General features: G+C 36.8%; 1 protein-coding gene across 2 annotated transcripts in view; it reads left to right on the forward strand.

Moving 5' to 3' along the window:
* si:ch211-278a6.1 (SRC kinase signaling inhibitor 1) overlaps nucleotides 1-16983 on the forward strand; it is a 234677-nt gene that overhangs the window by 79519 nt on the left and 138175 nt on the right. For both annotated transcript variants that reach the window (XM_039739277.1, XM_039739278.1), the window contains exon 2: nucleotides 15498-15796. In XM_039739277.1, coding sequence (XP_039595211.1) covers nucleotides 15498-15796 — 299 coding nt within the window. The remainder of the gene's footprint in view (nucleotides 1-15497; nucleotides 15797-16983) is intronic.

Below are 16983 nucleotides of genomic sequence, written 5' to 3' on the forward strand. Positions count from 1 at the left end.
GGGCGTCTGATCACTTTCTCAGATGTAGAACACTCATCATCATCTGAGTTCACCTGTGTTATAGCACGTCTTTATGTAAAAACAGCAGTGTCACTGAATGTGACTGGAAGAATAAAACTGAATAAAAAAAAACCTGTAATTTTTACAAGTACCTTAAATTTAAACCGGCTGTTACAGACTCAAATCAAATTTATGTTCTTATTGTATAATAGTAAGAGTAAGAGCAGCTCACTACTCAAAACGGGCATGCTCGGAATCGAACCAGCAACCTTTTGATTACCAGTCAGCAGTTCTTACCGCTGCTGCAACAAAGCTATTGTGTCAGTGTTGTACCCTAAACCGATTTCTTTTCCTATGGTTATATTCTTGAATAAAAGCACACTTGTTTTGCTATACTTGTACCTTTTGTGAAACTGTTTATTTGATATTTGGACTTCAGTCTTCACACATTATACACTTTATGTGTACATTTTGTCAATTATTACTAAACTATGAAAAAGTTTCTTTTTTAGTTATGTGTTCAACGATTCCTGCCTTGCACTTCATCCTACAATTTACACAGATCGTTGTAGACATGGAACACACATGAAGTGTATGTATTCCAAATGATGATGTATTATTTACCCTATACAACTCCAGGCACCACTCACGCTGATAAGGAGTCTTGGCTTGAACTGGGACAGCTTTCTGCCCGAGATGAGCTCCGGCGGTGGGGGGATAGGATAGCAGGCTGCTTGTGCTAAAAGACACATTTACAAAAGAAAAGACACTGATGGAGAGGTGCGAAGGGATTTAAGTTGGGCTGAGATTTCAAGTTTTTTCATAGGCTTCAGGAATTCTAGTGTTAATTGTCCGGTGTTAACAAAAATGCATACTCACCAAGAAGTACAAAACAGCATACTTCATTGCTGAATGTTGGTTATAAATATTCATACTCTTAAGTTTGTGTCATTAGTTTGGTGAAAGCAAACTAATGTTCATGAGTATAATCACCAAAAGGAGATGAATGTGGTAAAAGCACATATGGCTTATATATAAATGTTGAAGATTAATGGACTACAGGTAAATTTAGTCTAGTTAATTTTCTAATGATGGATTTGTACACAGACTAAACAATAACAAAGTCTGATTACTCATATAAGATATTTTGAAAACAGCACAACAAAGATTTTATAGGAGTTCTGAAACAATAAATTAAGGTAAAACATACAAGGTTGATTTCACATAGGAAGTTTTAAAGTTTGGACAGATGAAAAAGGAGGAATACATTTGGACAGATATGTAAACTAAACTTACAATAGCAAATGCTACAAACCCAACAGAGGGATTCTCTGACACACCAGATTTTAAAAGCAGGTTATTAGAATAACAGCTTTAAAGAATGTGTTTAAATGAAAATATCCTGAATTATCTTGGAATTCACTAATTCCACAGTGCAGCTATAGTAACATTTGAATTTTTATGTATTTAGTAGTTATTTTAGGCCTATTGTTTCAGTTACTTGAAAGAAAATATCAGTGAATAAATGTACATATTCTAAGGTGAATCAGATAGTCCATGATGATTCCATTCTTTGTTAAATCCTATGCTGATGCTTCCCCAGGATTATAACATCATCACACTTGCTATATGGAGTGAATCCCCCTGTCGATCATTGTATTTTGATATTTGTGAATGCCAGTACTAGTTTACTTTAATAATAACTGGGTAAATATTTCATGGATATACCAATATTTTAAAGACATCATTGTGACCAGTATTTATATATTTTATATTCTTGTACATTAAAAGGCACAAGATTGTTTACTTGATTAGTGCTTGTACTTTGAATAAAAATCTGTGGGGTGGAATTTGTGTTTTTGCTGTGTTATCAAGTAAATATTGAGTATCATGAAATTTCATTTGTATGAATTCAAAAATTTGTGACACACCTATTGTTGAGCAGTGGCAATGGAGGAGAAAATCTTTATGAATTATTTGGCATTTTATACATTTTTCAATATAACTGTATAATGTGAAAGACAGAATACCACTGAACGATTTAAATTAATTATGAATCAAAACAGAAAATGATGGATTCGGTGAATATTCAGCTCTCTTGTTTAGACACATATAATTAGGCTCTAGTGCAACAAATTATCTTCTGAATATTAGTTCATATTTAGATATTATTAACCTCTCTATTCATTGTCTAATTCACTTACTGTGGATCAGGGCTACAGTAGCCAAAAGCGAACTCTGGTAGCATTAAGCACAGTGTGAAAGCAAACTCTGGATGGGGTCCAGTCCATCACAGGGCACAATCATGCTGTCACCCACACTTACTCATGCCAGGCCAATTAGTATAGTAAGTATACACTCCCTGGTCACTTTATTAGGTACATCTTGCTATTACCAGGTTGGACTCCCTTTTGCCTTTAGAACTGCATTAGTTCTTTTTGGCATAGATTCAACAAGGTACTGGAAATATTCCTCAGGGACTTTGGTCCATACTGACATGATAGCATCACACAGTTGGTGCAAATTTGTTAGCTGCACATCCATGATGCAAATCTCACATTCCACCATATCCCAAAAGTGCTCTATTAGATTGGGATCTGGTAACTGTGGAAGGCATTTGAGTTTGAGATGATCTGAGCTTTGTGAAATGGTGTGTTATATTGCTGGAAGCAGCCATCAGAAGATAGGTACACTGTGGTCATAAAGGGATGAATATAGTCAGCAACAATACTCAGGAAGGCCGTTGATACAAGGCAGGATGGATCCATGCTTTCATGTTAATGCCAAATTCTGACCCTACCATCCAAATGTCGCAGCAGAAATCAAGACTCATCAGAACAGGCAGAATTTTTCCAGTCTTCTATTGTTCAGTTTTTGTAGCCTCAGTTGCCTGTTTTTAGCTGACCGGAATGTCACCCGGGGTAGTCTCCTGCTGCTGCGGCCCACCTGCTTCAAAGTTCAACATGTTGTATGTTCAAAGATGCCCTTCTGCATACCTTGGTTGTAAAGAGTGGTCATTTTAGTTGCTGTTGTCTTTCTATCAGCTCAAGCCTGTCTAGCCATTCTCCTCTGACCTCTGGCATCAACAAGGCTTTTTCGCCCAAAGAACTGCTGCTTACTGGATATTTTCTCTTTTTGGACCATTCTCTATGAACCCCAGAGGTGGTTGTCCTTGAAAATCCCAGTAGATCAGCAGTTTCTGAAATACTCAGACCAGCCTGTCTGGTACCAACAACCATGCCACATTCAAAGTCACTTAAGTTACCTTTCCCTCTATTTCTGATGCTCAGTTTGAACTTCGGCAGGTTCTCTTGATAATGTCTACAAGCCTAAGTGCCTTGAGTTGCTGCCATGTGATTGCCTGATTAGATATTTGCGTTAACAAGTAGTTGAACAGGCGTACCAGTTCAAATCAAAGTACACAAATAAAAAAATAATGCAGAAACTTGTAGAACATGCAAATTTTGAATAGACAGTACAAATGCCAGGATTCAAACTTGGAACTCTGACGCAACAGTAAGGATAAGTCAACTGTCACAATTACAAGCATTATAGAACCCCATGTAGCTCTAACTTAGCAGTATAGTAGTACAGAATAGCATAATAAACGGAAAAATGACAGAACAAAGGGAAAAATATGACTGTTCTCAGCATCAACTATAGCATCTAATCTTTACAGTGATGTTCATGAAATCAGGACTCTTGTCTCAGTCTGCAACCATTTTCTTGCCCTACAGGGCAATGTTTCCATGCTGATTGTCCATATCTATTCCTACAGAATCTGCTGAGTATTTTGTGCATTTTTTCTTTAAAAATCAGACACAAGTACAGAGCACATAGGAACTGTGGAAGAATAAGGGGACGAGAGAGACTGAGAAAGACAAAGAGAAGATAGCAGCTATATTTACTTACTGCTTAAGTTACTTGTTTAGAGTAGTGCTTCCTAAGGCGTCTTAGACTCATGATTACTTTGTCAATGTCCAAGATGTGGCAGACCACCTTTGGCCATCAGACACACAGTAGCATTCTTTTTTTTCTAAATGTAGAAATGTGAAATTAAACAAAGCTGTCTAAAAAAAAACAACAAAACCGCCACCGTATATGGCCTAAAGTCCGCTGCTTTCTAAGTTGCATGCTTCCTCACATATTCATGTAGCATGCAGTTAAAAAGTCCTGAGCTACCATGCAGGCTTTTTACTTACAAGTTTCCACCTTCCACCTGTACTCTCCTCTCAGGTTCAGGTGTTGTATACCAGCCCTATTTACATCTTTTGCCTCTGAGTTGTTAGATCCAACACAACTGGAAGGCAAGTCTGTCAAGTTCCTTATGATTCTAACATTCAAGCCTAACATTGCTGGATTTACATTTCAAAGCCATGGATTTCAGCCAGTGATCCACAATAAACTGTTAGCCATGAAAATAGTAATACAGCAGACCATATTAACATAGAAGAAGTGTCATGTGTTAATGGCAATATGGCATTATGGGAATGATGTTGCTGGTGGTTAACTCTTCAGAGGAACATGAAGGTAGATTTGAAAATCTGTCAAAAAATAGAAAAGTGACATTCAGTACAAGCACACAGGAGTGAAGTGGGAAGGAATAGAGTAGAAGTTAAAGATGTCATCTGCAACAGTGTCAGTTTGAGGGCTCAAAGGTGGTTAATATATAGGTGTTTCATGTGGCTCTGTCGACAAGAAAATGTAAGAAGTGTAAGAAAAATGACAGAGTTAACCCATGGACCATACATTTTTTGGGTATTGATATTAAGCACAATTTTTTGGTACAAGTGTAACAATGCTTATTGTCGTGACGTCATCCCTAATGTGAATCATGCTGATGGCATTACACAGTATCTTAGACTAGACGACTTTCACAGGCTGAAATCAAAATTAATTTAAAATTAATTATTACAATTATTTATTAATGAATTATTAATTATTAAAATGTTAAATTTGTTCACTGCTCTCTTCTTTTTTTCTGTTTATTGGTTTTTAATATAAATTCAGAACTTTGACTTTTATGTATTTATCTATCATCCATCTATCCATTATCCAACCTGCTATATCTTAACTACAGGGTCACAGGGGTCTGCTGGAGCCAATCCCAGCCAACACAGGGCACAAGGCAGGAAACAAACTCCGGGCAGGGCGCCTACCTACCGCAGGGCGTGCACACACACATTAGAAACGCCAATGCACCTAACCTGCATGTCTTTGAATTGTGGGAGGAAACCAGAGCACACAGAGGAAACCCACGCAGAGAACATGCAAACTCCACGCAGGGAGTGAACCCAGGTCTCTTAACTGTGAGGTAACGACGCTACCCACTGCGCCTGGGTGCCTCCCTACTTATCATTTGGTATTTATTGTTTGATATTAGTTTGTACCCAGTGTCATTAATGTCATTTTTGCTCTTGATCCCATTGTATTACTTAGAATATTTTTGAAGAGCTTTGCGCATGAGCAAGTTGCCACATAAAAAATGGATTTTTAAACTTGAAAGTATACCTAGCAGTGGACTCTTCACTGTCTACATTCACTTCCTACATCCAGACAGTGTACATAAGCAATTTAGAAAGCTAACAGGGCCAAGGGAGGTTATGCTAGGTTGAAACGCAATAGTGAGGCCTCACTTGGTGTGCTATGAGCAGTTTTAGTGTGAGCTGTGTAGAATGATTGAAGGAGGTGAACCATTACAGCTTAAGCAGTGATTAAGAGGCAACATTATTGTTTATTGTTTTAAATTATGAAGGACAGCAGTATAGTAAATTCCAGCTATTACCTTAAACTTAATTCTTCAACAAAAACAAATGAACTCTTGCTGGAAACTTGTTGAGAGTTCACACACGTTAAAAAGATTTTCTTCACATAGACAACTATAGATATAAGGAATACATTAACAAGTGGTATGGTAGAGAGTAGGCCTTTAATGACCTTCAGAATTTGACTTGATGTTTTTTTTTTTGAGAAATTAAATGAATAGGACTGGTATAGTTATTGGGCTCAATGACATATTCTCATAAAAATGTTCTAACACTATAGTGTATTAACTTTTATTCATATGATACTAGTCCTTGTCAATGGATGCAAATAATTCTTTTTCAGTTATGTCATTAATTGCTTGTGTTTTTAAGGTGTTTGAGAGACAATTATGCACCTTAAAATGCATAAGAAAGCAAAATCTTGTTACTGGGTGTTAATTTTGCAAATAGAATGGTGATAATTAAAACTTCCTAATTTAAATGCCTTCAATTTTAGTTTGGCAAAAACACATCGACATTACCTGTTACCTTTGACACTGATGTACACTTTCATTTCTGTGTTTTTCTGTCTTAAAACAATTACAGATGTTTTTGTTTATTATGCAGGATTCTTGTAAGGCTAATTTCTATCAAGCTGAAATGTCCACTGTAATTTTTGTCAGGATGTTCAAGTCATTTGCTTACTTATGGTGCACTTCATTCAAAACATGGACGCAAAGGTTATAAATACTTCTAAGAATTATGGGGGTATAATTATATTTCTTAATTCATTACATTGTATACTACTTAAGAGCTCCATTAAACATCCTCCTTTTGTCACATAAAGTTATAAATGATATAGCCCCTACTTATCTAGGAGAAGTCAATAATCAAGGATTATTTAAGATTCCAAAATATGTGAAACTGCTGAGGAGACAGAGACTTAGTATATGGCCCCCTAAGCTTCGAGGATGGTCTAGATACAAATGGCAGAGAAGGCCCATTGGTCCAAGTATTTAAAAAATAGAGAGAGGTTGGAGAAATTGTGCTGATTACAGCACCTTGCCACACACACCAGACAGCAAACCAACCAGACTGAGATTCAAGTGCACCCGTGTAACAGGTGACACCTCAGCACCACACTGAGAGGTTTTTTTTACGGTAGCTGGAGTGTCAATCCTGCCACCAGCCTCCGAGTTTTCCCTGCAAGTTGGAGGATCTGCTTGCAGTACTGAATGTAGATTAATATCATACCCAGGATGGAGCAATTACAGGTTACGGGAACTCATTGCTCAGGGGCCAACGGAGAAGAGTCACTTCTGGCATTTCTGGGATTCGAACCAGCAACCTTCCGATTGCCAGCACAGATCCCTAGCCTCAGAGCCACCACTTCACCCTATTTAAAAAAAAGGCTGAAGACTAATTATTTTAGCCTAATACACTCATGTTACATCTGCTATTGAGGCTGTTTGTATTGATATTAATAGTTACAGTTGTTTTGATTGACTGTTGCACAATTTTTTCTTTTAATTTTTTCCTCAATGGTGGAAGAATATTTTTAGTTTTCTTCTGTAGTCCCCCTCAATGTTTGACTTCTTTAAAAATAATAAAAAGACTTGCAGGGACACATTCCATGTCCCTGCCATTAATCAAGATATTTAGAGACATCTTCTTTTACAATTCTTATTTACATACTTACAACTCCATGATGCAATATTATCTCGATATTGTATCATGTTATGATACGCTTGTTTGACAATGATTTTATTGTCTGTAGATGATTGTGCCAATTATGGTACAAAACTTTTTTGCCCTTTATATTTATAAACAAACAACTTATTAAAATGATGTAGCACATGTGCCACAACCTCGTTTTGACACCTTCAGCTGCGGACAATGGGATAATCATTACCTGTTGAGAAGAAAATCACAGCTTGTGTGAAAATATGACAGGGAACAATATCTACTCATTTGGCAGAAAAAATATTAGAGGCATTTCCAAGTTGTGGCTAAACTTGTGTGTGTGGTGCCAGCACTACATCTTAAAAGACTGTTCAGTACAGCGAGTAATATTATAATCAGGGTCTGTACTTAAGTAAAAATGTGTTGGGGAATGTAAAGGGTGGCGCACGAAAAACCAAACTGACCTTGGAGCGGCTGGCTCAAGCTGTTATACAGGCGGGTGCCGTCATGACATGGATGGAGCGACATGTCACACTTCTCGCGAATCACTTTCTTGAATTCACAATGTCTTCACAGAAGAACGAACTGTCAGCAAAGGTTTGTAGCCGCCAAGATCACCGGACCTATCCACTTGCGACTTTTACCTGTGGGGCAATCTGAAGGGAAAAATGTATGTCAATAATCCAAAGACAATAGAGGAACTGAAGGACAATATTCAGACTGAAATTGGAAAAACTGAAGCAGCTGAGCTGTGTTGCGTCTATGACGATATGGTGCGGTGTGCAGAAAAGTGTATTGAAGGATTGAAGGACAAGGAAATCATTTCCAGCACCTCCTCTAACCAGTAATTACAGATTTTTGTATTGCATATCTTTTGTTTCATGTACGAGCTAAGAAACATATATTTCGACATTGGAGTTGGGGATGGTTTGGATTTTCGTGCACCACCCTGTATATGAATTTATAAAGGTGAATGGGTTGGGAACAGTGATTTGTTTGGTTAACACAGAGGCATTGGAACTACACAAGTTAAAATTGTATTTTTATTTCTTTACCTGTAAACAGTGTGGCATTATGGACTCAGTCTGATTTTTATTTAATTAAATGATATTTGATTATCCAAAAGTCTAGGTTATACAGATCTTACTGTTTTATTATACAATAGATTACTAACAAAATAAATATGGTTGTGTATTTGACTTTCTTCAATAATCTTAACAGTCTAATGGGAAATGTATTTATAAATGTAAATACAAACTTAACAAACTAAATGTTGAATGTCCATTATTGTCACTATAATAGAGGTGGGACTCCTGAAATGTGGTCATTTATTAGTCCGCAGAGATTCCTGATACAGATTGACAGAATAGAATACAGAGGGCTGCAGTATATCTAATCCTTTTATTGCCTGTTTTCTAGATGTAAAGAAATCCAGTTCTTCGGTTTAATAACATTTGTTTGTGTATGTGGTCTAAAATAAATGTTGAAACATTTAAACTATACCTTATGATGAGTAAAATACAGTGACTTGATACCTCAAATTAAACCAGTTTTGAAAACATCAGTTTTTGAAACAGAAATACAGTACCAAACAACAGAACCTGTAGTATTTTGCATTTATCTACCAATACATGTGACTCTCAAGAAGCTCAACAAAACAGTGTATCCCAAACATTACCACATACATGTTTAAAGTTGTGAATGAAAGATGTGTAACTAGTTCTTTATTTATTTTCCCGATAAAATTGAATCAGATATCTTATGCTGTAAATTATCTTTACCTGTTTTGTTCTGAATTCTAGTCCCTTTTCATGTTTCATTATTGAATCCATCTCTGTAAACTTTCATTGTAGAACCTTTACTGTAATACTTGCTATGAAATATTGAACACCTGGTGATGGATAAGGTTTGTCTTAGGATTGGCTGACTATGAATTTCAATAAAACAAAAGTAATGTGTTTCCTCTGCAATAAAAATTGACATTAAGTAAAAACACACAGAATAGCACTGAAAATCCCATCAATTGTCACCTTAGAACTTTAGTGTCACACATTTATATTTTTTAGAGCATCTGATCATTAGAAATTGTACTGTATACTGATACTGTATTTTAGACAAAGTATAAGCTGTTATCTAATCATTTTCATATGTTGTTATCAGAGATCATCAAAACTCTAGTTAATATAGATCTTTGCTTAGTAGCCTGCATTTTTGGTTATGTCTAGCTATTGGATGTCAATGATAGTTTCAAGTAATATTCATTCAGTTGTTTTCAGAAAAGTTTTTTTTTTTTTTTTACTAATAGTGAGTAATGAGGGCTTCAGAGTGATCACTAACCCTGAACAGAGCAGCAGTCCATTACAGAACATCCATCCATTCATTATCTAACCCGCTATAAAACAGGGCGGAAGGCAGGAAACAAACCCTGGGCTGGGCGCCAGCCCACCGCAGGGCGCACACACACACACACCAAGCATACACTAGGGATAATTTAGAATCGCCAGTGCACCTAACCTGCATGTCTCCGGACTGTTGGAGGAAACCCACGCAGACATGGGGAGAACATGCAAACTCCACGCAGGGAGGACCTGGAAAGCGAAACCGGCTCTTCTAACTACGAGGCAGCAGCACTACGCACTGCACCACCGTGCTGCCCATTACAGAACATATTTACTCATATTTATTTATCCGTCCTTCCAGTAATTTTCAAACTTAATTTTCGGGTCTCCGGGAGTATGAGTCTGCCCTGGTAACATCTGTTACAGGGCATTCTTCCCAATACTGGACTGTTTAAGATTAATCAGTTAACCTGCCATCATACCAGTGGATTGTTGGAGCAAAACTGAGTGCATGGTAAAAGCCTTGTGGACAGAGGAGGAACATGCAGACTAAACAACAGACAGTGTATAGGCTGGGATTTGTGTGGAGAGCCTAGGAGTTGTGAACTGGATCAACAGCACTACGCACTAGTTGTCCATGCTGCCCATTTCATATAACAGTAAATGTAATGTAACACTGTTTTATGGCCTTGCTTGTTTCTAATCATATCTTTTTATTTTAACAAACTTTTTTTTCATTTTGCTGTAGCGAGTGTTCAAGCTACCCAGCTGAATATTTTACAGTGTCTCCACATTGTTTGAGTAATTAATGAGAGAACATATTATTAAGGAAGCCATGGTGGTGCAGCAGTTAGCACTGATGTCTCAAGGCGGCAGTGGCCTGAAATTTCCACCTAGTCCATGACTGTGTGGAGAACTGTGTGAAGTGCTTTCAACCTAGTCCATGGCTGATACAAGTGAGCTTGCATTTGGTAAGAAAATGTAATTCTGATTGTACCTTGTTAGTGGTATCCTGTAAATGCCAAAAAGGGACTCTTCTCTGTTGGGCCCTTGAGCAAGGCCCTTAACCTGCAATTGTGGAACGCTTTGAGTAGTGAGAAAAGCACTATATAAATGCAAAGAATTATTATTCTAGTTATTTTTCACCACCTAGCTAATAAATTGGAAAATACAAACTGAAAACTCCTTGTTTAAGGTCTGTTTTAAAGATTTTTGAGAATCAGGTTTAAGTAAAATCTTCCCTCTGCTGTCTGAAGAAGTTGGATCACTGTTGTCTTTGAACTGGTATTCCAGTCTGTCTTTTTGTCTGTCCATCTGTCTGTCAGTTTAGATGTTTAGCAATTTTAGGGTTTTTATTATTTTTGGGTTTTATTTCTGCATGGAGGGTTTTCTTCAGCATGTGCCCGTCAATCAGCTTCCATCTACTTTAGGCTACATGTGCTGCATGTCAAAATCACATTTTTAAGTTGCAGCTAAACTGTGCTTTCATTAGAACTATCCCATCGCAGGTCTTTTAGATCCATTAACATGATTGATTAATTGTTCATGAAGATGGCTAAACAAATTTATGTTATATTATCTAATTCCACAGTATTTAGAACATATTGTAGTCCATGGTATCTATATTTATTAAATATTTAAATGCATCTTACCTCATGGTAAAGTTTCTAGTTTAAGTTGTGTGGACCAAGAAATATATATAATTTATTAGCACTGAGGAAATGGCATCACAGTAGAATCTCATAATAATTGGTAATTTCAGAATAGAAAACTATACAGGCACATAAAAAATGGCTTAAAGGACTAAATGCAGAAAAATAGGGAGTTAAATAAGGGGTATTCCTGCTGGAAAGACAAAGACTACAATGCAGTGGAAACAAGTTTTATGCCCATTTTGTAAACATTAGCACCATTCATAGCCCCATTTCCTTGTAACGACTAACACGGTGATCGCAAAGTCACTTTGAGACTTGAAGTAATATGTAAGACGTTGAAGTGTTCAGAAGTATATGTATATCAACAAAAGTATTTGGACGCCTGATCATTACACCAACAGGGACTTATTGCATTCAAATACATAGAATTTAATATGGAGTTGGTCCCCCCTTTGCAGCTATAACAGCTTTCACTCTTCTTGGAAGTCTTTCCACAAAATCTTGGAGCATTTCTGTGCTCATAAAACATTTATGAGGTCAGGCTCTGATGCTGGATGAGAAGGCCTGGCTCGCAGTTTCCGTTACAATTCATCCCAAAGGTGTTTGATGGGGTTGAGGTCAGGACTCAAGTTCTTCCACACCAAACTCATCCAACCATGTCTTTATGGACCTTGGTTTGTGCATTGGGGCACAGTAGAATAAAAAAGGGCCTTCCCCAAAATGTTTCCACAAAGTTAGAATCATAGCGTTGTCCAAAAAGCCAAACATACTGTGCATAGTCCTTTGTAATGCTAAAAGCAAGAAATCAGCAGCAGAGACACAGAACGTGGTTTACAGCTTACCATGTAATGCATGTCCAGAAGTATACATGGGACAAATATCAAAAACACTTGCCACAAATACACAGGAACATCGAAATTAAGTCAGAAGAAAGAACCCACTGTGTCTGATTTACATATGTACAAGTTGGACTGGACATACATTTAAATAGGACTCAGTGCAAGAAAAAATCAAAGCTAATGGTAAAGTGCCAGGGAACTGGCTGAAACTTGGCTATCTAAAGAAAATGCCATTAATAGACATTTGGACAAGAACCCACCATATGCAGGCTTGAAAAGAGGAACATGCAAATAATAAATAAGACTTAATGACCAACACCTGCTGAACCCCACCTCATCAATCCCCCACTCACATTCACCTATCATCCCCTCCTTATTTGCTATATATTGCCCTGGGTTCCTGTAAATGTAATAATTTTCCTCTGATGATGATTCCTGGTAGGAATTGAAAGCTTAGGAATAAAAAAAAATATTTTAAGATATGTGATTCATTTGATCCGTTTGTGGATTTCCAACTACAAATATGCAAACTGTACCCCAGACCTTCACCTCCATATATATATATACACACTATATATACTGTATATATACACTATATATATATATATATATATATATATACCTGTATATACACTATATATCTAAATATATATATACTATATATGTGTGTGTATGCATATACAGTATATACCTCTGTTGGGTACATTTTACTGCAATTTATAATCTAACTTACTATAAATATGTCTGTGTTTCTTGCAAGCACATCAGACATTCCAGCTTTGTTTGAACAAGCCACCTGATCTATTCAATTCAAAATCACTTTGTCTCCATGGCAGAGCACTAAAAGTTAACACAATACATTAATACTACACCTAACAATCACTATACAGAAGATTTTTCATTTACAATCAAACATTAAGGCAAAGAAAAGTGCATTTTAATTCCTGTTACTTTACCTTTAGATGGGAAAGCTTGTAAAACTAATTCCTGTGTGTGTAAACATACTATAGGAAATGTCAACATTAAAGTAACTTTCATATATTAATATGTATGTGGTCATAATGATGAAATGCAATGCATTGGAAATAATTTGAAGATGGCACTAGTTATAATTAATGACCAAGAAATGTACTCACCTGATCAATCCGGGTGTTATAGATAGATAGACAGATACTTTATTAATCCCCAAGGGGAAATTCACATACTCCAGCAGTTAGCATACTGATAAAAACAATATTAATTAAAGAGCAATAAAAGTGCAGTGCAAGTTAAAAAATGCAAGGTGGAGAGTGCGAGGCAGGTATAACAGACAATAACATTGTATAATAACATTTACTCCACAGGTGGAATTGAAGAGTCGCATATACATTATGGTTGCACAGATTACCCTACTGAAATAGGATACTGTGAAGATATAAAGGCTTACGCTGTTTATTTGAGACACAAACACATATTTGATGAGAAAGTTCAGAAAGGTTCTGTTTTGAAATATGCTTAATCATATTCTTCATTTGAACTGATGAGAACAAGGAACACAGCTGCTGTGTAAGATTAATTTTTCCTCTTTACAAATGACACTACAATCACCACTACTACTGCTGCTTTAGTATATTATTAAGCCTAAATGTTTTGTATAGTGGCTGTATTATAAAAATAGATAAAGGTGATGAAGACTATACAGCTGAAGCATTTTGTCTCTAACATTCTTTTATTTTTTTAACATAGAAATAATTTTACCAGTTTTTCCACCTTCATTGATGCATCAAGTCATGTAAAAATTAACTTTTGGCATATCTGTCTCACATATGAGTCACTCAGCGACATGCAACATAGATTATTGCATTAGAATGTGTAAATACTTCCAAACCTATCTGTCTTCACCCTTCCATGACTATCCCAACATCACAGTAATTACTAAAGAGCATTGTTGAATGTTGGTCAGATATATAGGTAAGAATTTCGTAGTATTTTGAACACCACTATTACAGTGGTTTTAAACTGATATTTACAATGCGCATATCTGCAGACAGTCAGTTGGTTTTTCAAGCTTTCCCTTGATGACTTTGAAGAAAAATAAGTTCAAATTAAATTACTTTAAAACTTATATTTCCTCTGCAAAATAGGTTGAGCTAATGTCCTCCTGGTTATGCTGACACAAATGAACCACAATATACATGCCAGGTGTGCTAAGCTTTAAAAGCTTAAAAAAATGTATCATCAAGAAATGTATTACCTTTCTAAAATTTTTGAGATTTTTACTTCTTTATATATTTATTTAATTTTCTGGCTGGACTTAAAGAATAACTAATCAACCTTTCGACAAAGTGGCAATATCTTAATCATTATGACTGTACTTTACACTGAGAATGCTTTTTCTTAGCAGTTAAATACAAGTATAATTTTTGAAAACACATCTCTAAGCACCGTAAATGTGCACTATAATAGAGTATGCATTTTACAGTTGGAGTACCAACTTTGACTTGCACTATATTTGCCCATTGGATACTGTACCTGTAGGCTTGTAATTCACAGTAGAGTGTAGGAGACATGAGTCCATGCATGTTGTCAGTCATTGCTACTCTCATGCTGAACATTTAGACTTCACTCCAGGAATAATTAGCCTGCATAGGCCTTGAGGGTAGTACATTAAGGCTAAGGGCTCATTTATACTTCACGCGACGCGAAGCATGCTGCAGCGGACGCTCCTGCTACGCAAGCGTTGTAGTGTTTATACTTGCGCGCGTACTATACGTAAATCTGGAGGAATCCACCAGGTGGCAGTGCGAGATATTATCGTGGTGAGAACATGTTCGGCTTCTCTGTGTTGTGAATTGCTTAAATCACCTATTAAATTCCGATAACACCTTACCGCAATATCTCTGAAAAAGATGCACGCGTCGCGTTAATTTCTGAGGACCTGCTCAGAGGACGCGTGAAATGAACGCTGGGAACGCGTGGCAGCCATGATGCGGACGCGTACGCGTTCTGAGCGTGAAGTATAAATGAGCCCTTACTCTTCCTACCCTAAGGGACTCTGAAAAATGTTAGCTTCAGTCATTATTCTGCCAGCATCAGTCATCACTCATGTCACTCATGCATGAAAACAACAAAGACTGTCCATATTTGTTGAACTATTTGTTGAATAAAAAGGAATTATTTGTTATGGTAAAATTTCCTGTAGGTGTCTAACAGTGTGACACACTATTGTGTGTTGCTGTTTGTGTTTTCTTCTTCTAGATCCGGACCGCTCAGGTCAACACATGATCTCCACAGACGACGCGGAATACCCGCGGGAGTACCGCACGCTGGGGAACGGCACACGGCGGTTCTCCAACGTGGGCCTAGTACACACCTCTGAGCGTCGACACACTGTGATTGCAGCACAGAGTCTTGAAGCACTTACTGGACTCCAGAAAGCTGATATGGAAAGGAAAAGGGATGCTTTTATGGATCACCTCAAAAACAAGTACCCCTCTCAACATCCTCCTTCACCTGGAGGCAGTATGCGTGTTCAACAAGAGCGTGTACGAGAGCAGGTAAAATGAATAAAAAATGAGTATGAATATATTAGTTATTAAATATTTTCTTTTGCTTATATAAAAAATGTTTGTGCCTTTTTATATTTTTATGATAACAATACTGTATAAGCCCAGACAGAGTTAACATTATAAATTGAGATCATAATGCATGAATTGATAACATGTTTCATGTCCACTGTAGCAAATTCAAATTGAAATAGTTTACAGAACAGGATCTTTCTGATGGAGGCAGAATTTACCAGTAACTCTCCTTGTTCTTGTTTTCATACTGTTTTTCTAGCTTTTTAAATATGGAGCACCATTCATCAAGAAAGCAGATTTCTTCTTAGACTAATTCCTATGTGTCCATCCACTTTCTTTACTATCCATGTTTTCATGGTTAAGGTCACAGAACCCAAGTTCATACCAGAGGCAGAGGACACAAGGCAGGATGATGTGCTCTATGGGGTGTTAGTTTGATGCAAACAAATAATGTTTATTTTATACAATGCTTTTCCTTTAGTAATTACCATCCTAAATCGCAAGGTACAGATGCAAAACAATTATTTTAGCTGTTTATAACTGGAAAGCAGGCAGGTTAAGTCACTTGTTCAGGCTGTCAATAGCTCAGTACCCTAACCACTAGACAATAATAGGTGTGATCAAAAAATAAGGTGAATGTTTCAATAAATAAAAAAAACTATTACAGTAAAAGGCACATTGCCATTGATCCCAATGGAAATATTCTCCCTCACTTCAAACACACTTAAGTCATTTTTTTTGTCAGTGTCTTTAGTTGCCTTTATGACAATCAAAATCCAACATCAAAGTGATGATGATTGTGTTTTTTGACCTTGATGGAATTGTGGAAGCTGAGTTTGTACTCAAGAACACTGAATATTATAAGGGCTTATTAGAGCGTTTATGAAATGTTGTGTGTAGAAAACGACCAGAGAAATGGCCAAACAGTTTCAACCTCTTCATGACAATGCTCTGTGTAATATCGCTTCTGGTACGGCAATTTCTGTCAGATAAAAACATTATGGTGTGTCCTAATCCACCTTATTCACCAGATCTGGCACTGTGTTGTCTGTCTTCTGGCTCTTTCCCAACGTGAAAATGACCATGAAGTCATAAGGTAAACGTTTTGAATCAATTCAGGACATCGCGGCAGCCATGACAGTGTAACTAAAGACACTCATGAA

Source organism: Polypterus senegalus, chromosome 17, assembly GCF_016835505.1.
Source record: "Polypterus senegalus isolate Bchr_013 chromosome 17, ASM1683550v1, whole genome shotgun sequence".
Lineage (NCBI taxonomy): Eukaryota > Metazoa > Chordata > Cladistia > Polypteriformes > Polypteridae > Polypterus > Polypterus senegalus.